At 40.2% G+C, this 24,751-nt stretch overlaps 1 protein-coding gene across 7 annotated transcripts in view; it reads right to left on the bottom strand.

The window, feature by feature from the left end:
* Positions 1 to 24,751, bottom strand: part of MED27 (mediator complex subunit 27) — a 135,494-nt gene that overhangs the window by 81,850 nt on the left and 28,893 nt on the right. For 5 of the 7 annotated variants that reach the window (XM_044439897.1, XM_044439898.1, XM_044439895.1 and 2 more), the window contains exon 3: positions 4,136 to 4,266. In XM_044439897.1, coding sequence (XP_044295832.1) covers positions 4,136 to 4,266 — 131 coding nt within the window. Of the gene's footprint in view, positions 1 to 4,135; positions 4,267 to 16,761; positions 17,414 to 21,161; positions 22,006 to 24,751 lie in introns of those variants that run through there. The other 2 variants (XM_044439900.1, XM_044439899.1) reach the window with 2 other exon arrangements.

The following is a 24,751-nucleotide window of genomic DNA, read 5'->3' as shown; positions in this document are numbered from 1 at the left end:
AGGAGCAAGGGAAGAAAGGCAGAAGATGAATGTGTTCACTGGAACAAACAATTAGGCCATGAAGGAAACACAAAACAAGCACAATTTCAGCAAAGGAAACACAAAGTATGCAAAACTTTCAGGCACAAAAGTAATGCAATCTAAATAAAAAACACACAAACAACCAGCCAGCTTCCTGCACACTCCCAGCCGTGCCAAGGAGCACACTGGATATGGAAAAGACGCATGTTCAAGTAGCACTTTCTGGGAGGAGCAGACCCAGTTTTTATACTTGTTAATTTAGAATCTTGAAAAAGTAATACTAAAGGACTAGTGTGATAAACCTGCAGGAGCGAGGATCTTGCGTGAATCTTTTGTACTGAAAGTTATTGGAAAATGATCTCTTCCTTATTAATGCAATTCCCATCATACAAAATTGTACCTCCATCTTTGAGAATGCACACAGTATTTTAATCTTTAATTATATTAACTCTTCTAGGGAGAAGCATGAAGCCACGTCCATGGATTATTTCTTTATTGCATCTCCTCTCCATGGTATTTAATGAATATTGTTACTTAATGCAGCATTTGTCAGTAAGGGGAGAAAGACAAGCAAAACTTCACTTAACGCTAAAGAAATTTGGAAGAGTGGAAGTTACTGCTATATGCTCAGGTTCTCTCATTCTCTCTCGTGAAATGCTAATAGCAGCTTTTGGTCTTCTAAACATTAACTGCCACCTTTTTGTAGGACAACAAGTATCAGAACACTGTTCATTTCCATAGCAAGAATTCTGCAATCTCCGCTGCACTTTAAGATGTTGCCCATGTCCAAAGAAAGGCGGGCGCTGGCCAAATTCTGACACCATCTAGAAAAAAGGCACACAAAAGGGCATTCCGTCCCTTGTTCGTTATGAAGAAAGTGAACACCTGGCATTTCAGGAATAAAACTGTCATTAATTGTATGAGTTGAAGGACATCAGTGTGACTGTTTAGTACTAACTTTCATTCAAATCACGGTTCTGCTCTGTTTTGTTTTGTAGGCCTTGTCATTCTATAGTCTAAACTAGACGTTCCTGCACCCCACTCCCAAGTCAAAGCCAGGAAACAGAGAGTGTCCTTCAGCATTTAAAATGCTTGCCTCTATGTTTTTCTTGAAAATAGAGCAGCAAGCATACATGTTTCTTCCTGCACACGCCCTGCATCATCCTAGAGTTCTTTCTCATAACATGTGAACCAGGAGCTCTGGGTTCTTGAGGGATGAACAAACCCAAGTTCAGACTATAAAGCACTCCTGGGGTGTTTGCTGCAGAAGGATATGGGCATATGTAAACCAGCACCCTAGCTTGCTTCTGCTCTATTTTAAAGTAGCCGATCATTAACAAGCCCTGAGATGTTGATTCCGGAAGCTTCAATTAAAAGAAATGCATGCAGCAGAATGGAGGGCAACGTCTTCCAAGGACTTGTAGGGAAATAGATTCAAAACCAGTCAGCGTTGGCTGCACTGGGACATGCTAGAGTCCTGGTTCCTATATAAAGCAAGTATTTATGCATTTAACAGTAAATTATTTACAACAACAGTCAGTGAATATGTAAACATTAAGGCTATTCTAAACCTGACACCCAATTGGGAATGATTTGGGCCAACTAACTATTCAATACATTAATCAAATGTCATGTTTTATTACTTGCAAAGTTGGGGCTGCTGTTGCATCAGCTTGTGAAGCTTAAAAATTGTACAACTATGCCACCAGTTCACTAAAAACTAAGAGAAGTGGAAGCACCGGGTGATGCTGAAAGTTAAGCAGCCGGGTGTAAAGCTATATGATTTTTTTTTTAAAGTCTTTCCATTCCCCCTCCCTATCCCAAAAATATATTAAGGCTTCCATAGTAAATCAAGTCACCGACTAGAGAATTCCATCCAACTGAAAAATCTATTTTCTCACAAAATGACAGTCCAAAGAGATGAGAAGCTCATCCCCATTTTTAAGCAATTATTTAATTTTAGCGTTTGTTCCATTTTTCTTGTCAGCCTGATAGAGAATAATGAGCAAATGGGAGAGACAGAGAGAGACCACTAACGAAGTTATCCAAGCCTCCAAGCGTACTCCCAGCCAGGACTGCCGCAGCATCCCCAATAATGGCCATCCCTCACCCGCCAAGTGTTTGCAGCTGAATGGTGGTGAAAATACAACCCTAAACCCCTGCCAAGCTCTCCCCCATCATAGCTGCCATCCCAGGTCCAGCAACTCCCCATCTTTATATATGTCAGTCACTCATGTGCAACAGGAAGTATTCCATGGAGGTTTTCCCAGGGCTTTATTTTTCAGCTGAAAATTCCTAAGTACATCTATAAATGGTTGCCACTTGCACACGCAGACTGTTAGGCAAGTCTGGCCGTTTCAAAGTTGTAGATGAGCAGCTGTCATGCATGGCTCTTTAGGCTGCTAAAATTCACTACTGCGTCAGCAGTTCTGAGTACCTTTGTTTTCTTTCTCCCCCCCCCCCACATTTCTACAATTTGTAATCCAAAACTGCTCTAAGGAGTTCAACTCTGACCTTCAAACTCAGCTTCTATGGAACCTGCTTAGTTCTGATACTATTGTGTCATGGCTAAATATGAAGGACAAGTGGCCTTCAGTCACCTGAGCTCTGGGATGTGCTTACATGCCACTGTGCTGACCAGCTTAGTGTACACCTATCCTGCACCAACAGGTGTAGGCAACCCAGTAAGCCATGGGTAGGTGGGGGGGGGGTTGGATGGGAGCAGGGAGGATAGTCAAAAGATTGTGATATTCTCCTTAATTTCCTAACCTTACCTGAAGGAGCGCTTACATCCATGTACACCCGCCCGCCCCTTGAGATCTGCGGGAGAGGCCCTTCTTCAGGAACCCTCCATGAAAGAAATTAGGAGGGTAGGTACTCGGAGAAGGGCTTTCTCTGCGGTGGTGCCCAATCTATGGAATGCGCTCCCCAGGGAGGTCCGCCTGGCGCCGTCGTTATTTGTTTTTCGGCGCCAGGCGAAGACCTTTTTATTTAAGCGTCATTTTAATTGTTAATATTATTTGCTTATTTTATCTGGCCAGGGCGACTTATTTTATATTGTTAATCTGTTGCATGTATTATATTTTAACTTTATGTTGTGAGCCGCCCCGAGGCTTCGGCGAATGGGGCGGCATAGAAATGTTTTAATAAATAAATAAACAAACAAACAAACAAACAAACAAACAAACCTAATGGATAAGAGTAACACACTCCTTTCTCAGTCCTCACAACTGCTAGCATGGCTCAGCAGCAAGAAAAAGGCAGCAAGAAAAAGGCAACAGGAACCTTTTCTTTCTGCTATTGTTTGTCCCACAAACTTAGATTCCCTCCGAGTTCTGCAAAAGCATACAACTACACATGCTGGTGACAAGGAAGCTGCTGATGGCACCAAAACCAGGGCCTCACAGGCCTCATACTTCAGTGGATCCGGCTCTATGAAAAAGTGATTCTGAGTGAAGGATGTGCAAAGGACCACACTAATGTTTTATGCTTCATTTATTTTTGTGATAGCTTCCCTTTATAGATCACTAAATATTTTAAGGTATTTATTAATTTATAAGCTTTGTAGTGTGGGCTTGAGATTTTCTGTTTTTTGGCATCAGAACCAGACTACTTAAACTGCTAAAGACAGGTGTTGCTACAATTACTGCGTGTCCTCACAATTGCCTGTTACCTGTAAAGAAAGTCTTGACTCTAATACAAAATTAACAAACACTTAACCAGTGGGATGCAGAAAAGTTGTTTATATATACATATAAAATTTAGATGAACAGAGGTATAATCAGGTCTCTTGTTTTTGATCTGTAAGTGAAAAGAACCACAACAAAAAAAGTTTTCTACACTTCGTTAGCTTCAGCATGGGACATCTCTCCAGCAGGTAAAATCATAGGCTATGATCCAAAAAGGTATTTGGGTGAGCTCAGGACAGACGCATATTGCATTCAAATAGAAAAAGTCTCACAGAAGGTTTTTAAATTTCCCACTCCCCTATTGTTTTCTCTAAAGTACCTTGCTAACATCAAGAAAAGAAGCATGAAAAGTCCCAGTATGGTATTGCATCTCTCTCCCTTTTTCCCTCCTGTACCCCCCACACACCCCGACATTTTCTACTCACTGAGGTGGTAACACCAAGGTGGTAGGCTGGGCTTTTGGTCGTCGCTTGGCAGATACCCCCATCTGGTTGGCAGACCGTTTCAAAGACTGCTGATTCAAAAGGCCAGATGCTAGCCCTGCATGGTATTGCAACTAAGAAAAGGGGAGGAGGAGACAAAATATGAAATCAGTTGAAATGCAAAACAAAGCAAAACAAAAACATCCAAACCAACCATAACGAAAATTATTTTTTAATCCCATTGCAGCATTTCACAAGCCCAACCTTTACTCACAACTCAAATGTGATTTGAGTCCAGAGCCAAAATATTTTCTTTAACCAATGCACAGCTTGTGCTATACTAGGAACGTCTCCTGTAAAGCAGAGCTGTTGGAGGAAAACAGCTGATCATTAGCCACATGGTATTTTATTGTTCTTTTGGCAAGCATTCCTACACAGTCTGGAGGCTACAGCACTTTTACAAGACATGTGATCAGGCCTGTGGCATCAGCTATCAACTTAAGAGGTGGCAATTTTGCATTTCACTAGTACCTAGACCTCTCAAAATCTATTCGTTCACTCTTAGACGAGAAACACAAAGCTGGCATTAGAAATCTACAGAGAACCTCAGCAGTTGGCAGACCCACTACCCCAACAATAATGCACTAGTACACAAATATTATTACTGCATTGTGTTCATACCCTGCTTTTTTCCCTCTAGCAAGGAATCCAGCATGGCTTACATGTTACTCTTCCTCTTCATTTTATCTTCACAATAACCCTGTGGGGTAGGTGAGGCTGAGAGTCTGCCACTGGCTCAGTGTCAGCCAGTGAACTTTCATGGCTGAGCAGGGGCTAGAACCTGGATCTTGCAAGTTCCAATCCAGCCCTCTAGCCACTAAACCACACTGATCTAGCAATTTCAGTACAACCTTACCTGTTCAGAGGAATGCTATTGTCTAGGGTTCTAGGCAGCCACCCCCCCCCCCTTTCTCTGGGCTATTATACCTGTCAGGGACTAAAGCGAGCCCTTCCCCCCACCGATATTTTCTGCCTTTCTTTTATAATGAGCAATTAACATTTTGTGATTCCAAGCACCAAAGCATACACGTTCTTTATATCCCAGCTGCACCGGGGGAGGGGGGCTCTTTGTGGTTTTAAAGCAAAGTTTTGCACTTCTGCAAATTCTGGGAGTTTCCTCAGAATGCAGACATGTCCTCTTTGCTTTCCAATGGCCCTGCTTTGGCTCCAATTTTGTTGGCACGGACGGCACTGATTTTGCTACTACAGAGGATGACAGTGTTTCCCATAAGCTAAAGGATAAAGTTAATCAGGGAAAATGCACTGCAGCTCCTCCTGCCATAATCATAAGACTGTGGCCAACCTCCTTTCCATAAGTATTTCACAAGTCAGTAGGCAAAATAACTGAGCCAACTGCTATTCTTTGGAGATCCTTGAGTGGTTCTCAAGATATCTTAAAGATCTTCTAATCTCAATTTTAAGGAAACTATGCCAATTATAAATCCACTTTCTGCATATCATTGCACATTCCTACCTGCACCACTCAATCATGTCAGGAAATGATGGCTGGGTGTTTGACCACACCAAAGAAAATCAATTGATTTGCCAAGTTTCAGAACATTTTGTACAGCACGAAACCCAAAATCAATTATGGTAATTTGTGGGTTACATATTTACAATCACAAATTTTAATAGTTATGTCATTACAGTAATTGATATTAGTTAGTCATTAAAATAATTGATATTTTTTACATTTTCCAGAAAAGATCATTCAAGGAGAAGGGGCAAATGCAACTTAGAAGAACACACAGAGTTTAGAACAGGAAGCTGTATCATTATCATTATCTACATTCCTATATTGCCCACAGCCAAAGTTCCCTGGGTGGTTCACAACATTAAGTCACCCATCCGGATTGCAACATGCTTGACCCTGCTTAGCTTCCGTGATTAGGCAGGATCAGGCACTTGGGCTAAATGAGAAAAAGACTTTCCTATGTCTCTATGTCAAAATGGCAGCCAAACCAACGGATTAAGTACGAGTAGTCTGTGGGACGATACTACAAGACTCTGAGAACCAGAGCACACTGATGCTGCTCCCCAGCCTCTGGCATGCAGAGCCACACTGTCTCTGCAACTGGAGTTTCCACTAAGCTATTGTGACTTAAAGTGGGTGATGATAATTTTTAAAGTCATCTCAAGCTGATGGCCATAGCGACATCCTGTGACAGCAAATTCACATGGAGTTGCTTTGTACCAAGTCCCATTGGTCCAGATCCCTCAGTTCCACACTGACTGGCAGCACCTCTACGGATTCTCAGACAGGACTAGTTCCCAGCTGCAGAGATGCTAGAGATTAGGCAATGCTCAGCCACTTGGACTATGATCAGATCCCATAAGTGAATTATGTGAAGATAAGAGGCAGAGAGAAGTTGAGACACACATGGGAAAATCGCCTCATGGTTATGACTTAGAAACCAGTATAAGAACCTACAAGGGTTGAAGGGGATGCCCCACCACAAATGCAAAGAGGTGCAGCAACAAACTTTGAAGTGTTAATTTGAGGCACACACGGAACCTTGGGTACAGTTGGGTTTTCTAAACAGAAGACAAATACCATAAACACCTTTTGTTTGAAAACTGCTCAGGGGGTTTGATGAAAACAACTGCAAGGCTTAGAACTACTTGTGTAGTTGGTAGGAACCTGTTAGGCACATGCACACTGGGATGGTGTGGGAGGGATTCCATGAAAATTTCCTCTGCTGCAGAAGCTGAGATCAACCAGGTGCACAGCCCATGTGTGTCATGTACAGAAACAATAAGGAGAAAGGGATGTAATATCTACTGAAATACTTTTACCCTCAGAGTCTAAATAGACTCCTCCATCTATCTGAACCTCAACTTGACTGACTGTAACAAAATCACAAGAAAACTGACAGATGTTTTATCAGTAAAATTGAAAGAGGGCAGAAACAATACAGAACCCAAAACCAAAGTTCAACTGGCCATTAACCTCACAGTCTGAAAACACACAGAAATAAGAGTATATTGACCTAGCATCTCAAATCGAGGAGGGAGGGAACCTACTAAGTATTCCAAGCAAAGCACCACAACTGAGATGACTGTGTCCTCACATGCCTACTCACTGAACATCATTTTTATGAAAATGTACATGTATATGCAACACACAAGTGCCTTCCAAATACTTTGAATGCACATGCATGTGTGTTATACATATGATCTATGCTTCCCTCTCCATCGCCCACACCACAGTGAATCCTAGGCACCGGGAACTACTAAGAAGAACACATTTTAGGGTTAATTTCTTTGGTTTGAATGTATTAATTAGGTAGAATGTGTTTAAGTGCAATAACACCTTCAGAGACACTTTCCCAACTAACAAATAGCTTTGTAGTCCATACAGTCTGAAGTTAGGGGAGACCAGCAGACAAAGGAACGGAACCAAATGCTGCTGCTCCTCCTTGCTGTGGGGCAGCCCCCTCAGAGGAACAGAGTGGCCAGGCTCCTCCCCCAGGGGGATATCTTTCAAACAGAGGAAAAATTAATCCATTGCTCATGACTATAAAAGGAGCTCTGATAAAGGAGGTCAAAAGAGCTCTGATTAACAGCACGGGGAAAACAAAGCAGCCTTACTGGAAGCTGTGGACAGCAGATGAGACACACGAGCAAGTGAAATTATTTTCTTGGAAAATGCTGTACAAATTAATGAAACCATCCAGTGACAAGACTGAATTGTCAGTGGCTAGAGTATTCCATACTGCTTAACAGCTTTCTGATTTACGTGGCCAATTTATCGTGTGATCTAGATGGCAATACAAAGATGTATAGCATTCTTAATAAAAGCAGAGCCACTCACTACTAGAGGGGGTGGGGTATCACTTCATTCTCACACACTCATCTTAGGCCAGTGAATTTTGCTAGAATTTGTTTTTCTCCCAAAGATTTCTTAAATGGGAAATCAATGAATCCAAGGGACAGTACAAGTTTGAAAGACAACATTTCAAAATGTCAAGCACCCCCGTTTTCGATCTTTGCTGCTAGAATTTGCAATGAGAGCAATATGTGTCACCTTTTACGGAATCAAAGGCACCGGTAACTTGGCAGAAGAAGCCCCCCGCCCCCAATGCAAGGCACTTTTTCCTTCCTCTTTTTTCCATGGCATCCTATTAAGACCAGTGCAAGCTCAGCCATTTAGACCCCGCTGACACCTCTCTGGAAGAGACAGGCTTGTTATATAGCAAATGGTGGCAGTGGGGGCCCTTCATCCAATTTAGACAGTCTACACAATGGAAAGGACACATATCTACACTATTCAGAGCTGAGTTTTGAATTCTGCCATTCAAAAAAAAATCCGATGTTGAATTACCTTGGTACAGTTTCTACTTTGGAGGGCATATCTAACAGTTCAAGGATTATTATTATTATTATTACAAAACACACATTTTGTCCTTGAAGGACAACTCTTTGGATTGAGCTACTTTTGTTAATCGTTTACAATACAGGCGCTCACTCCCTCTGCCCTCCTACTACTGCTTCCAGGAACAGAGATCCAACTGTCAAGATCTATAAGGGGCCATTAAATATTTACCAAACCATCTTTATAATGGGAGAAAAGGTCAAAGTTAATAAAACTGACAGGCAGCTCCTGTCCAACCTGATTTATACATTATTTAAGCACCATATACTGTGTTTCACAGAACAGGTCCAATTCTTTTTAGCAGGAACATTTTTCTTAGCCTTTGGGCCTAAAGATGCTAGCAAAAGACTACAGTCAATTCAGAAAATATGGTCCATAAAAATGTAAAATGTAATACAGAATATGAGTGGCAGAGGTATTTAGGTTATATTTCTGCCCATGGTAACTTAAGGATTTCCTTGACAGTCATTCATTGTGTGTTACAAAATGACTGTTCTGGAAACCTTTAATACTGGGAATTTTCCCATTACTAATACCAGCATTTAGTTGGAGGGATGTCTATTGGACATCACACCAAACTATGGTTAAGAAAAGTTAACCAAGGCTTGCAACTATACTTGCACAGACAAAATGGGATATCTGATCCAATCAGACACTCGAGGCTGCTTCAAGTCATCATAAATGATGATTCTCATGAGAATGTACCACTACAAAGAAGAGCTTTTACTTCTGTTTTAAATTAAGCACACCTTGCCACAGCGTCCACATCTGGACAAGCGTGCCTCAACACTACCTCCAGTGGCAGAAATCCAAGGCCTGAGAAAAATTAAGAGGGGGTCCACATTATCAAATCTGAAAGGTTTTAAAGGTGCTCCAATCATTCCCATTCTCATCTTAGCCCAGGATTCTTACCTAGTGGCATGGCTCTTGCCCACAAACCAACTATCTGAGCCTTTATCTTTTCATACACCTTCTTCTCAACCTCACCAGCTCTCTTCTCCAAGCAGATCAATTCCCCATTATCCCAGCTCTTCTCGAACAGACCAAAAGACAAGAACCAACTGAACAGCTTACATGGAGCAATTTAAGGGTTGCCTTTAACCATATTCTTCCAATAAAAACTGACCCACATATTCTGTCTTTCTCTACTTACAATGTCAGACATCACTATTGTCTCCCTCAAACTGCTGTCAACAGTAGATTCCATTTTGCTTGCAAAATGCAAAACACTAAAGGGCTCACAGATTAAATTCTGTCTTATATTTGCTGTCCCTGAATGCTGTCATTCTAAATAAGCAGCAGCAAAGCAGATCCCCCAAGGTTTGGAAACCTTATTAAAGTGAGTTCCTGAAAAAGATTCTGCCTTGGGGAATTCTAAGCACCTGCTAACCCCTCTACTATTATTGTAGCATCCCATCATGGTCATTAATACAAAGGTAATCTTAGATGATAAAACAGCAACAACAATGCCATATTCTACATATAATTATGCATTCATTATTCTCAATTTGTCCATCCCACAGCCATTTCAACCTCTTATCCTCTAGTTGAACCAGGGGAGGGAGCTATAAAACACCTGAGGTCTACCAAGATTAAAGGATTCCCCCATGTTCTACACACTGTATCTCACTAAGGTAAGAAACTAAATTGCCCTGGCTACTTCAGCAAACACAAACAAGGAAAGAAACACTAGCCATCCATCTAGCAGTCAAAACTACAGATAAAGTTTTTTTTAATTGTGCAAAAACCAACTAACCAACCAACATAGTCTCAGTGAAATATTATTCTGCTCAAAATCATAAAATTTTTATTTGTAGAAGGGGCAGAGGGAATTGTATTTAGAGGCATATTGCTATACAGGCCAGGAGAAGTGGGTTAAAATCCAAATGCTTAACATGTCCTCCAGGTAGAATGCATAGAAACATAGAAACAGAGTGAGTCAGGTCTCCTGGGCCATCTAGTCTGACCCTCGGTTCCAGCCAGCTCCACTCATGACATGCCTACCATGTGCATGTCCAGCCTGTCCTTAAACACCCTCACCGATGGGGCTTCAACCATCTCCTGTTAAAGCCCATTCCATACCCTAGGGGTCCTAACTGTCAGGAAGTACTTCCTGGCATCCACCCTAAATCTTGGTTTCCTGAACTTTGCTCCACTGGAACGTGTCCTGTCCTCCACTGCAGGGGAAAAAAGGGCATGACCCACATCTGCGTGGCACCCCCTCATGTTCCTGTACATCACTAACACGTCCCCTCTGAGTCTCCTCTTCTCCAGGCGGAAAACATCCAGCTCCCTCAGTCTCTCCTCATATGGCTTACCCTGCAAACTAGCCACTGTCTTAGTGGCCCTTCGCTGCACTGATTCTGACCTTGTTACATCCCTCTTGTAATGAGGGTCCCAGAATTGAACAGAATACTCCAGCTGCGGGTGCACCAGAGTCGTACAGAGTGGCAGTAGTACCTCTCTCGATCTTGAAGCCACGCTTCTGGCTATGCATCCTAGGGTGGTGTTCACCCTCTTGGCCTTCTGAGAAAGTGAGAGCGCACTATGCTAGCCCACAAGCATGCTACAGTTCTACAGGAGAACAAGGAAAACACAAAATTCACCCAGGAGAAGCCACACCTTGTTTTTAGGGTAAAATTTTTATAAATAACTGGACACATTTCATCCTGCCTTTCAGACAAAAGGTTGTCTCTCCAAACAGCTCATATCAAAGATTCAACCTAGCGCTGATGGCAGGTATTGTACATAAATGAAAATGAGCTACAGGGTCTGTCCGAAAGTTTACAAACAAGGAAGACAAGACACAGAAGGGAAGGAAACCAGAAGAGAGAGGCAGAGCAGGGACACTGGTTAAACAGTGCCAGAAGTGATGAGCTGCAAAACAGGTATTGAGAACCAGTCTGGACCAGACTAATCTTGCTTGAGTAGAATTTCCAAGTGGCCCATCTCAGGAACCATGTTCCAGTGATGGGCAGGGCCAATGTTAAAAGAGAAGGAGGGGAAGAAAAACAAACATACCAACTTAAGGGCCAGTAAATACACCTTAGGTGAGGCACTGGGTCAACTATTCAAACAGGCGAAAAACTGCATAAAAAGGCAGGAAACCACCAAAAGCACCATCTCCATAGTGATGCCTCACCTCTTTTTGTCAGGTGCCAACAAACATGTTCTTTTGATGATTAAGAGCCTATTTGATTACCCTGGCTTTTAACAACTGTTGTTAATTGTGTGCTTTTGTAATGATGTACTGTTCTCTAGTTTGCTGCAGACTGCTTGGGGACTTTTTAAATGGGAAGTGCTATATAAATATAAATAAGAAATAAATGAGTTGTAGTTGGAATAAAGAGGGCATAATTCTGGGGACCCCCTAAGTGTCATACTCACCAGTGGTGGTGGCAATAATTAAAATTATGACAAATAAATGGTTCCTTCAATAATCTTATGTTCCAATTACCATAAAACAAACCACATTTTCATTCAAAAGAAATATGACTTTGGAATCTGCTTCAGAGGCAGGTCACAGGGCTGTATTTTGTGTACTGTGGCAGTTTTAATAAAGTTTTAAAATAACCCTTTCTACAAGGATCGTATGAGGTCAAATGGGCACTCTGGTTGCAGAATTTATGCACTGGAATATAGTTTGTTACTGAATGATAATACTGGTTGGAGAAGAAGAGCAGCATGTTCAGTAATTCTTGTACTATTTTAGTCTGTAATAAAGTACAGAAAATTTGCATAGAATGCATAATAAACAAGGCTGCAAACTTAAAGTGACAGGTCAACTAAAATTTTGGTTTATTAATTGGCAGGGTTACAAGTTCAGGATACAATTACCCACTTTTAGGCCATTTTTGTTCCAGAGAGTTTACTGTAAGAAAGGGTGAAAACTGCTAAAGATGGTGCTTCTTCTTACCATCCTGGAGGAAAGAAGAACAGACCACTAGAAACAGGGTGTGTTGCAAGCCACCCACTTCCCCCATCCATGCACACCTGCAGCAAATGGCACAAAGAGCTGCCCATCTAAATCAACTTTTAAATAATAGATTAAGTGTCATAGCCACAGGATTCAGGAAATCATCTTCAGAGAACCAAGATGACGACTTTAAATCAGCAATATGCATAAAGATGTCTCACATGATTAGAGTCAGAGGAAATATTTCACGATCTGTCAGCTTTCATCCTTGTTAACAGGCAAGCCATTACAAGAAAATAAACTGATTGCCTCTAGTACAGACAAATAATATACCCTTTCTAATAAATCATATCAACACACACACACAATCATTGACCTGCAATCTCTCTTCACAGCCATGAAAAGCAGTCCATTAATGCACCACAGCCAGTCAAGAATGTTGCAGAACCACAGATGAGGCAGGCAATTGTGTCAACGTCATCACAAAATGTTTTCTTTGTTCATTTTGCTCTGCGTGCCCCACCCCATGTAGCCCACATGCTCAATTTCTGTTTAAGAAAATATATGTACCACTTTCCATTGGTTTTTTTAAACATCCCAAAGCAGTTTGCCAAATATGAATCTTTCTGGCTTTTAAGGCAATCTACAGAGATCCCTCTCTGAGTGCCCCCTGCCTTTGGGAGTTTAGCAAATGTTGACTGGGGAACAGTCTTTTTTATGGTGGTGCCCTAGCTGCGGAATATTCTCCATAGGGACACTAGCTTGGCATCAACCTTGCCGAGCTTCAGACATCGGCTTAAAACAAATTTATTCACTCACTGAGTGTCACCTTCTATAGGATTTTTACAGCAATTCTGTTGTTTTATGCAGTTTCTTCTGCTGTTTTTATTCATTTTGCATTGGGATTTTGCTAGTTTTTAATTTTGTTCTGCACTATCTATTCTCCTTGGAAGTTGTCTTTTAGCACTGAAAGGTTGGGAACAAATCTTTTAAATAAAATTAAATAAAGACACCAAAGTCCAGACAGATACATTAGTTTTCATAAGATTATAACTTCTTCAAGCATGTCCACTGGAGAGCCATCAGCTGTACAGCCATGAATTCAATTCTGTGTCAGATTTCTAAACAAACACTTCTGTGGTCATGGTATTAGCCTTTCCCAGCTTTTTGAAAATCAATCAATCAATCAATCAATCAATCAGAGTGCACACGTGCGTGCGCGCGCGTGCGCGCGTGTGTGTGTGTGTGAGGCTTAAAAGTAAGTATTATTTATACTCTCAAATTGGAGTCTTTGCAGAGTACTTTCCACAATTTTCCTGCCACAGTATCTTGCACATTGCGAACAATCCTGGGGAATGGCTCTGGGGCATGTTCTGTTCCCCAAATTCTGCTCAGGTCTGTATGATACTGTGTGGACTGCTACCATATCCCAGAAGATACACTGTCCCTCTTCTGCTGGTCACATAGCAAAAAAGATCAACAGCAATCAGCAGGTTTTCAGGAAGCTTGTCCATCCTAGCTGCCATTGCCCTGACTCCAAATTTAAGCTGGGTCAACTGTGCTGACAAAAGCAGGCTTCCTAACTCGTTCCTTCATAAGGCAACCTTCCCAACCTTTCCTTTCAAGCACATTAGGGACAAGTGGCTTCAAACTAAAGTCTTTATTGTGTTAAGTTAGGCTGGCCTTGTGATAAAAGGAAAATATATAAAGAACCATTTCCAGTCAGAACAGGCAATACAGAGTTTTATGGAAAATATATAAGGCAGCATAAACATTTATAAAATAAATATCTGGTGCAGAATTGCTTCCTGAGAATCTCAGTTTCTATTTTTAAACCTGTGATTGGTGTTGCACTGGGACTTGGGAGATCTGAGTTCAAGTTTCTATCTAGACATGAAACTCGTTAGTGACTTTGGGCCAGTCACTGACTCCTAGAACGACCAATGCCAAAGGGCTCCTGTGAGACTAAAATGTAGAGGAGACATGTTTAAGTCACCTTGAGTTTCTGTCAAGAGGAAACAGAGACGGGACAAGCATGTAAGGGAATAATAATGGTCTACTCTTCATGACTGCAAAGTTACATGACATTTGACTTTTGAAATAAAAATTAAAAGGAGAGAGTGAGCCAACATGGAGATGCATATTATAAAACTCCACGGTTCTATAATGTGAAGAATCATAGAATCTAATACCACATCCTGCATTTTCATGGAAATGCAGCAAATATAGATTGCCCAACAGATGGAGTCCCAAAGAAAAAGGGCATTATCAAGGCCCAGCACTCAGGAAAAATGACCAGAGAAAGAGAAAAGAGAGCATTTTAAAACAGTTTATAAAAGTTTATATGTTTCTGAGGTGCACACTTCTCAACCTAGTTACAAGGCAACAAATTAGAAAGGTATGAAAATATTATTTTAGCCTATTTACATGTAACTTCAACAGGTTTTCTACAGCATTTCTAGGCTTTATTCACCTTCAACTCAGTATCAAATGAGCATAATTAAATCAACATAATTACTTAAATGTAAAGGTGTCAAGTTTTTGAACCAAGAATTTGCAGCAGCCTTGCAACTGAATGATCAATCAATCCTCCAGGATGCAGTGTGGGAGAGAAGGCAAGCCCTGCTATGCCATTGCTTCTGCTAAGGAGCTGCCTTCCTCAAGTCAGGCCATCATCCAGCCATTCCAAGCTACAAAAACTGCGAGAGGGAGGCAGGGTGGCTAGGGCTCTGCAGAGATGTGGGCAACTTTTGGCTCCTCTTCTCCTCGAACTGTTGAAGTTTCAGCTTTCTATCTCAGAACTGGTGCCTGGATTTATTTCTCTACCCTTCTTTCTCCCAATTCCTTTATTTTATTTCATTTTATTTTTACATCATGTCTTTTGATTATAAGCCTCAGAGCAGGAATTGTTTTATTACAGATATCACAACAAGCTCTAGGGTTCTTTTTCAGCTGAACAGTGAGGTAAAAATGTTTTAAGTAAAGCCTGCACACAAGTTGTAGCCTGCAGGAGAAAAAAAGCTTGCTCTTTACTCATAAGAGGGGCGGGTGGAAAAAGAACATACAAAAAGAGTTTAAAAGGCAAGCTAGGAAACAGGATTGGCTTCCATGTGAGGCACAGAAGAAGCACAGTGCCCTCCTTCACAGGGAGCACAGAAAATACCAGAGGTTGCAGGAGAAAGGGAGGAAGTCCCCCCACCTATGGAATGCACTCCCCAGAGAGGTCCACCTGGCGCCGTCTTTATTTGCTTTTCGGTGCCAGGCCAAGACCTTTTTATTTAAACAATATTTTAATTGTTAATTGGTTGTTTTTATTTATTGGTTTTTTTAAATTATGGCCAAGATACTCTGAATTTTTAATGTTATTCTATTCTATGTTTATTTATTCTCTTTGTAAGCCGCCCCGAGGCTTCTGCGATGGGGGCGGCATAAAAATGTTATAAATAAATAAATACCCCTCCTCTGGCTGCCCACAAACAGCTCACCTACACCTGCAGGGACCAGGCGAATGGGTAAATACAGGGCTGTTCCAAAGAGTCCGAAATCCAACATAAATTCAAACTTCTTCATATGTTCCTCAAAGAGTTAAATGGTGAATGTTTTAACACAAAGAAAACCCATCAGATTTGATTGATAAAAGTAGTTTTTAACTAAGCCTGCAAAAGTGAAAACTGGCAACATCACCCCCCCACACACAGTATAATTTGCTTCCTTCGCTTTTTTCAATGTAGAACACATAAATCAAAGAAGTGTTAAAGAGACCCATATATCACAGAGTGGCATTTCAAAACTATTTACGGAGTCAATAATATTCTGAACATGAAAACAAAAATGTGGCTGTAAAAGATGAATACATGAAAAAAGCAGTTGCAATATCAAAATGGGGTTAATTAAGTCTGGAAACAGATATTTCCCAAACACATTAAGTTGTTTAATAAAACTGATCCTAGCTGGCATGATTACAAAAACAAAAGATAATCTATTTTCCTGCACACTTGCTCTAAGATTTTTTGTTATTAATCTGAATATTAGCTCAAAATGAATCTGAAATATTCACAAGGAGAGGGTTCTGAAAGTATTTAAGTAACACGCACTTATACAGGAAATGTTCAAATAGCAAGTCCTCCCCTTCAATTTTAAGACAATGTGCTATTTATCTTAACATGTTTTTCTAAACATGGTGAGTTTAACTCACCAGAATCCCTCTTCTTTTCAAAGAAGTAGATATTTAAGATAATCCATCTGTTGAAGTAATCTGAACCTGAACTGATGTAAATCAAGCCATTTGTTTGTAGAAACACTTATTTTCCAAGACAGATCTCCTTTTACCACGAACTGGGGGAGTGTGGAAGAGAAGATAAGGGGAGCAGAGCAAAATAAACACTTCCATGTCTTTTCTGCCACACTGGGGCAAATATTTAAAAAGTGTAAGAAGTCTAGTAAGGCTCAGAAAGCATGCATTTTGTGAAGTTTCCCAAGGAGCATCACATAAGACTTTCTTATGAGAGATGAAGTCTTCCAGATACACTACACTGCAAATTAGGAGTGGCCATTCTGCTGGCTTCTCAAAGAACTGGAAGGAAATATGGCAAAGAAATTCAGGAAAATGGTCTTAAATCTTTGAATGTCTCTTAGCATGAAGCAACACCTTTTCCTTCTGTTCACTGGTATCCTTTTCTCCCCAAACTCAACGGCATTCAAGACTTTAAAACTCTTTTTTCATTCTAGTATTCCACGTGAAATGTAGTGTTCCGGTGACTTTTCCAGACCTCAAGCCACTTGCTTGGATTGTTTCCATCCAGACAGTCTGGCTGTCAAATAAGGTGCAGAGATGAAATCCAGTTTGCTATATGCAGAATGGTTTCTCTCAAGTCCAGAATTTGCTTTCAAAAGTGAATATTTAACAAGGAATGTGTTCATCAAACAAAGCCTGCAGTATTAATAGGGAGAGAAAAAGAGAGCGAGCCCATGTGAAGAACAGGACCTGAGAAAATGGGATTGAAAAGGGCATTTGTCTGAAGGTCTTTTTTCCCTCAAGGAACTGGAGTCAGTTCACCATACTCAAACAATTTTTGTGTCTAGTTTTGCTGCAATAATTAGAACTTTTTTACAATAGCAGATGCCTTTCCTCCCACACATCAATTAATTTGCAAAATGCACTCAGGTTATAGAAATAATGAAGTGCTGAATATTTTTCTATTGGCAAGCTCTGATATCGGGAGGTAGATGCTGTAGGCGAAGTGTAAAACACTCGCCGCTGCTAGATCCACACCAAAGTTCTGTCACACAGAACTTGGTCAATAACTAACTAGTGATGTGGGGCAGAAAATTCTCCAAAATAGGAAGTTTTCTAGAATTTTTTTTTCAGAGTTTCATTTTTCCACACTAAAATTTTAATTGCCTAAGCTCACAATCACAAATATAATATCAGCCAAGCTTTACAATTTCTTTCCTTAATTAATGCTTTTCATATTATTATCACACATATATATGTAAATACATTTACATCACTTTACTAAATGCATGTCTCATAGTAGAATGCAATTAATATGTATAATATTAATAACAGCATGATGCTAAGGGATGGCTTATAAACCAATCAATCAATCAATCAAATAAATAAAGTGGTGAGAACAAAACTGGTTTATGCAATAACACACACAGTTCTTTAGGATGTTAAGATCAGAGTGACAGTTTTCAGTAGCATTGTCCTTTTCTTATATTATTATTTTATGTCTATACTGCAGGTAGCCAAAGCACTCTAGGCAGTTTACAACCAAGTATGAACATAATGAAAGATGTAAATTAAACAGTGTAAGGGAAATACACACTGTTGTCTTTAATTTTTCACATTTATTCCAATAACATATCTAACATTTAAATCCCATTTAAAGTGTGCTCCCCTCCAAAAAAATATTGAGTCAAATACTTGCGGTATATTGAGACAAAACCAGGGTAACTTTAAGCCTCGCTGCTTAGTAAATACAAGTAAAATAAACATGCTAAATCTCTCTCATCTGAGGCATCAAAACATTTTCTATTGCAAAGTGATATTTTCTCAATACAAATGGTCCTGATTTGCACTGCAAAATTTTACCCTTGTGTCAGAGGAGAATTATTTAAGTTGATTTGAATTGCATGAATAGGAATGAGAAATACAACAGTATGTGTACGAAGCGTTTGGTTTGGAAAGGGGAAAATATTGATAAGACGGACATAACCACCATCTTAAGGGAGGCTACTAATGCACTTTTGATTTCATTTGGTGTTGGTCTTCTGGAACTCACCTCCGGGGTGGCTGTGGGCTCCAAAATCTCCCTACCACACCGCACCACATTTAGGGGTATATGTATGTGTGTACTCCTATTGCACAGCTGTAGAATAAGCTAGTTTTCTAAACTTTATACATTACAGTGAAAACATGTTTTATTACTACTGGGTTTTAAATGACAAAGGTCTATTCTGAAATTCATCTAACTCCAAATTTAGTCCAAAGGTTGTGTGAATGTGACCACAGCTTTTCATGTAATTTCTCACTCTAAAAATCCTGCAGCGCTGAGTTACAACAGAACAGCAGGCTTAGTATGACAGGGGGGTGAGTTTTCCCATTGCAGGCACAAGCTGCTTTCATGGTAATTCAAAAATGCATTTACATTTATGCATAAAACTTGCAATGGAAAAGAACAAACATTGGACAAGGGCTGTGGAGATGACAACAGGAAGAACAGAATTTGAATGCAAATCTTAGACCCAATTCAGGATTTTGGCAATCTGCATGCAATGAAGAATTGTTCAATGGGAAGCAGTATATAAACATTGCTGAGAATATCATCATCATATCAAAGATGCATGTGGAGGAACTAGCAGGGGATTGCATAAAATAATATATAATTTATATCCTGCCTTTTTCCAAGGATCTGATGTGTACATGGGTTTCTTCCCACACCCACCATATGTTATCTTCAAAGTAATTTTGTGAGGTAGCTTAGGTTGATTGGCCTGAGGTTACTCAGAGTGCTTTTTTGGGTGATTAAGGACTTGAACTGCATCTCCCAGGGCTAGCCTGACAGTTTAGTCACTACACCATACTGGTTCCCACTGAGATACCTAGTGTATGAACTGAAGCCAATACTGAGGCAATTCATACAATCATTTCCAACACACCAGCTCCACAGGGGCACAACCTTATATATGCAAAGGGGAGCATGGCGGGTGTGAAAAGAATCTTTGAAAACTGGTGACACCATTTGAAGGAGGTGAGCTTTTGTTCTTTGATCTGTAGGATGAAAACAGACCAGAACCGAAAGCTATGTATGGGTCATCGCTTCCTGTCTTCTTGAACTGGCCAGTTTCAGCACTCTTTTTATTCAACTGTATTATAATCCCATTAACTCAGCAACAATGCAGCAATTCAGTAAGAACACTATGTTGGAATGTTAGAGTTCTCCTTGAGATTCCAGAATATATTATTCCACTCAATAAATTCAGCAATATCTTAAAATACACACAGAACACATTAACATAGATGTATAAAGTTTATAGCAAAGTGGCTGCAAATAAGAGACTCAATGTTAATAAATGCTTAAGAGACTGCACTATTAATCAAGCTTTTGGGGCCTTTGCATCTCTGTTAAATTCCTTGGGTCACTAACATTAGGTCTAATATTAGTGGGTGTTAAATGACAAAGGACAAATACTAGGACAAATGCAGTACATTTCCAGGATTCGGAGAACTTTTCCAAAGATCCTCAAATTTAATGAAATTGCACGCACTCACACAGACACTTCTTGGGGTGGAGATATACTTAAGAGGAGAAAAGAGTGTCCTAAATGCCACAATTTAAAAGTAGTGAGACTCTTCTCAATGGATCCCAAGTTCCAACTCCCTCATAATCAGCATTCCATCATTCCCATCTGCATATGCCACTATTTTGCAGTTGGAACCTACACTTGCCCCAAACATCTGAAACAAGCCAACTCTTTTGATTAACAGAGTTTGTCCCCAATTGTCAAGACCGCATCATTGTTAAGATTTCATAGTCATAGTTAGGAATGTACATAAATTATTTCTGCTCATGCACAATCTGAACAACATGGCTACCCTTTACAAAATCCTTATATGAACCAAAGGACCTGGCAGCAATCCTAAACATAATCAAAATTTTCCACTCAGTTGTACAGTTGCCTAGCTACTATAGAAAGAACAGTCAAGGTTAATACAAAGGCCTAAGAAATAATACACATTCGAGCAGCCTTCCCTAATCCTTTCGACCAGGGGTCAGCAACCCACGGCTCTGGAGCTGCATTTGGCTCTTGAATCCCTCTGCTGCGGCTCCGTCGCTCACAGTCCCTGATCTGTGACCCACGCCGGCATGGCACAGCCCCCAATCTGTTGCATAAATGCAACACACTATAGTTTTTTTATACATAGCATAAAGGTAAAAAATGATATATGCAGTGTTGCTTTCATTTTAGAGGTCACAAGAGTTTTGCGGCTCCCGGTGTTTTCTTTTCTGTGGGAAACGGGTCCAAACGGCCCTCTGTGTGTTAAAGGCTGCCGACCCCTGCTTTGGACCAACACATCTGGAGAGCACCATGCTCACCATCCCGAGGCAGTCTGATCAATCCTTACACTAGCCAGCATGTAAATTAAATATCTAGGGGCCTTTCTGGAATTTTTACAGATTAGGGTGGGGATATTTTATAAACCTTAGCTGGATAAAGCAGCTTGAAAACAAATTTGAATGTCTGACATTTTAAAAAACTCTTATTGCTTTAAATAGTCTAGATAGTAATATAGGCAGAATTATTTTTAGAAGGCACAGTGTTCTAGTTGGCCACGTTTTGTTAAACTTTTATATCATATTCAGTTTCAATTTGAGATTGTCATACAAGGCAACAGTCTTTTCTTCTGAACTAATCTGCAAGACACTTTCTCAGCTTGGCCAGTTATATTAATAATAAAGCAGTACCAATCTCAGAAGCAGCAATGTAACATTAACACATGCAAGCCTAACACAAATGGAAATGAATTGTGTATATTACCAAAGTTCCTTGGAAGTAAAAAGGTGGAGAAGGTCATTCCAGTGAAGATCAATTTAAATTTAGCTTTTCCCCCTGCAGGTATGCAATCTTGTTGTCCCTAAAAAATAGACCAAAATGCCCCCAAAATAAAATACATCCTAACACCAGGTTTTCTGACACCTGGCCACAAATGTGTACCATTTATTAATTCAAGAGGAAGCTGAAGAGAACCATGTGTAGAGAGAACACAGAGATGGTTATGAAGAGACACCTTCAAGCTTATAGAAATGTATAGCCATCAATCTCACAAAAGAATTCTTTGCATTAAGGAAATTGGCGCAACACAACAGCTTACCTGTATTTGTGGTTCTGCAAGTAAGAATATGAGCAGTTACATGTGAGAAAATACCCACAAAAACCACCGCCAGTTTCAAATACATCAGCCACTGTCCATGCAGAAAGGTGCCTGGTGCATGGAGGGCAGGCAGAAGCCAATACCTTTCACAGGCACATAAGAAAGGATAATAATAGGAGACCATGACCCTGATGGGAAATGGGTAGGATGCATGACTGCCAGTATACCAATTTGAAGAATGGCCTTTACATGTAAGCAGCTACAATTTCTTCTTCATGGATTTACCTGCAGCCCCATGTATGGGACATGAATGAGATTACTAATCAAGACAGAGGAGAAGGAGATGGTGAGGAGAAAAGATCACTTGGAAAAGCTTGTTTCTTGCTTAGTACATAGATCCAGAGCACAGCATTCAAAAATGAAAACAGTGTGGGCTGGTCATCGCTTTACAAGTATCAAAATGCAGTCTATAGAAGTAGTTATAAATCTGGTGCAATGAGGGAAAACCAGAACTGGACACTTAGTTCCTTGGGTGCTGTACTAAGGCAGAGCCGGGGGAAGCTATCTGTAAGTCACTCATCACTTATTCCCACTGTTGAACAAGAAAGGCCAAAGATAGCTGCCAAATGAATGGTTAAAGATGATGAAGGAAGAGCAGCAGAACGCAAGCAGGATCCAAAAAACAAATGTGCCTAGATCTCTGAAATGTAGACTTTATTAAGCATGTGAGACCAAAGTCATGAAAATCTGATTCAGCCATAACCACAATGTTTTCAAACAGAGACAGACCAACCTGCAACGCAGAAAGGAGGGTTTTTATTTGTTATTTAAAATACCATATCATTTAGCTAAACAGACCACCATATATTGCTGTTGATAATGGAAGACAACCCTAACAACTACAGGCAGCATAAAAACATAAACATGAAGGTAGAAACATATCTGATTTTCCCAGTATTACAACAGCTAGCAGACTGCATGGTTAGTCTTGAAGAGACTAACCAGAAGAGTGATGCTTGCAGCTAAACTATGAGCAACAGGGAAGTCAAATGGGCCTACCTAGGAAGACTACTTACTGAAGGACGCCCTGTCTCACAGGGTGTCTCTACCCATACATGTAGCAATGATGGGACACAAGTCAGTGCTTAAGATAAACATATGAATGCATAAGTAAAGTTCACATGGGAAACTATGATCCTTATGGTTTAGAGAAGTTGTCCAACAGCTCTTGCTCATACCTCCTGTCTCTTAGCAGCTGTATCCCTCTAGCCTCAGTGGAAGAAACAGCAAGCAAAGTATTAATGCAAGTCAAAGCCCACACAACACTTCAATTCCAAGTCCCACTGACGGTGCACATAGCTTCAAGTTATTGTGGGAAAAGAACTATGATGGAGACTTTAAATTTTACCAACCTATTTTTAGTTTCTTTTACTCCACTTGACTGGTCATACTCAAGAATATATAAGCACTTTTCTGTATCTAAACTGTACTCGTGTCTTTCAGCAAGTGCCTATCAGCTCAATGAAAACATGATCTAGCCTTGCTTTCCCACTGTATATATCTAGTAAATTTCAAGTCAGTCACATGGGGAGGGGGGAATATACAGATTCTTCAGTATGTCAGTATACAGAGCAAGCAAAGATTGTTCTAATTCCCTTTTTTACTTTATTATTCATGAACTAAAGAGAAATGAGCATTCATCTTTGTTGCAAGTACCTGCAGTGACTATTGCAAGATAGAACATTCAATTCAATTAATGTGGTTGCCCACAATGGTTTCTTTTGGCACGTTTACTAAAGGGATAAAATCACAAATATTAACTCCCCCACAATGATGCCAGTAACAGTGAGATGCATAATTACACAGTGCTGTAAGTAGTTGGGCTTCTATAAACATTCTGGCTAAGATCCAATGGACCATGAGCAGAAGAAATACTTATTCATGCAGTTCTCTGTGCAAGGATCATCGTAAGAAAATGTGAGACATAAGAGACAATTCAACAAAGTGCTACTGCTTTTTTTAAAGCCACCAAAATCGTGAGCATGTAAGAGTCTCCCTGAAAATACCTTTAGGACATATACATGTTTAGACAGAAAAGGTCCTACATCTGCTGGCATGCACTGGACTGCACTATCTGTGAGTTTCTTGTACTCAGACATCATCGGCTGTTGGGCACAATAGGATAAAATTAAATAAGTAAATGATCCACAGATGTGTCCATTGCAAGATACTCAAGCAAAAGTATTACTTCCATGAGCTACAGCAAGTGAAAGACCTTTGGTGCCTGGCCAGAAGATGAATCTCAAACATCATTATATGGGGAAACCTTCAACTGAGTTAAGATTCCTTTATATATGATAATACATATTATCATAAATATTCTGCTCTTCCACATTCATACTTACATACCGAATATGCAATTGTGTGTCCATTTAGTTGGTTCTAGACTTAGTCATGCTAAATCCCATTAAAATCAATAGCAATTAAGTCAGTCATAACCAATTTAAATCCATTTATTTCAAGAGGTATGCTCTAGATACTTCGGATCAGACGATTACAGCTTTTAAAGTGCAGCCCCACATTTTGAGGCAAACACAATTACTGCTATATGATAGTACTTGACGGAGCTGGGGCTGATTTATGTTCATGGGTATGTAACATTCTCCTAAAACACAAGCCTATGCATGGTTAGATGGGAAAAGTCCTGTAATTCCCAGCACAGCTGGCTGAGAAAAGCTGGGAGTTGTAGGGCTTTCTTCTATCTAAGTATGCGTAGGACTGTTCTCCTAATGTATTTTAGCAGCTCCTGTTGAGGTGGGTACAATCCTTTTTGACAGAGTTAAGATTATAGTGAATATATTCATGCTTTTGTAAGTTTGATGTTTGACT

Source organism: Varanus komodoensis, unplaced genomic scaffold (genome assembly GCF_004798865.1).
Source record: "Varanus komodoensis strain SLA01 unplaced genomic scaffold, ASM479886v1 scaffold36, whole genome shotgun sequence".
NCBI classification, from domain to species: Eukaryota; Metazoa; Chordata; class Lepidosauria; order Squamata; family Varanidae; genus Varanus; species Varanus komodoensis.
This window is presented reverse-complemented; position numbering and strand designations above follow the sequence as displayed.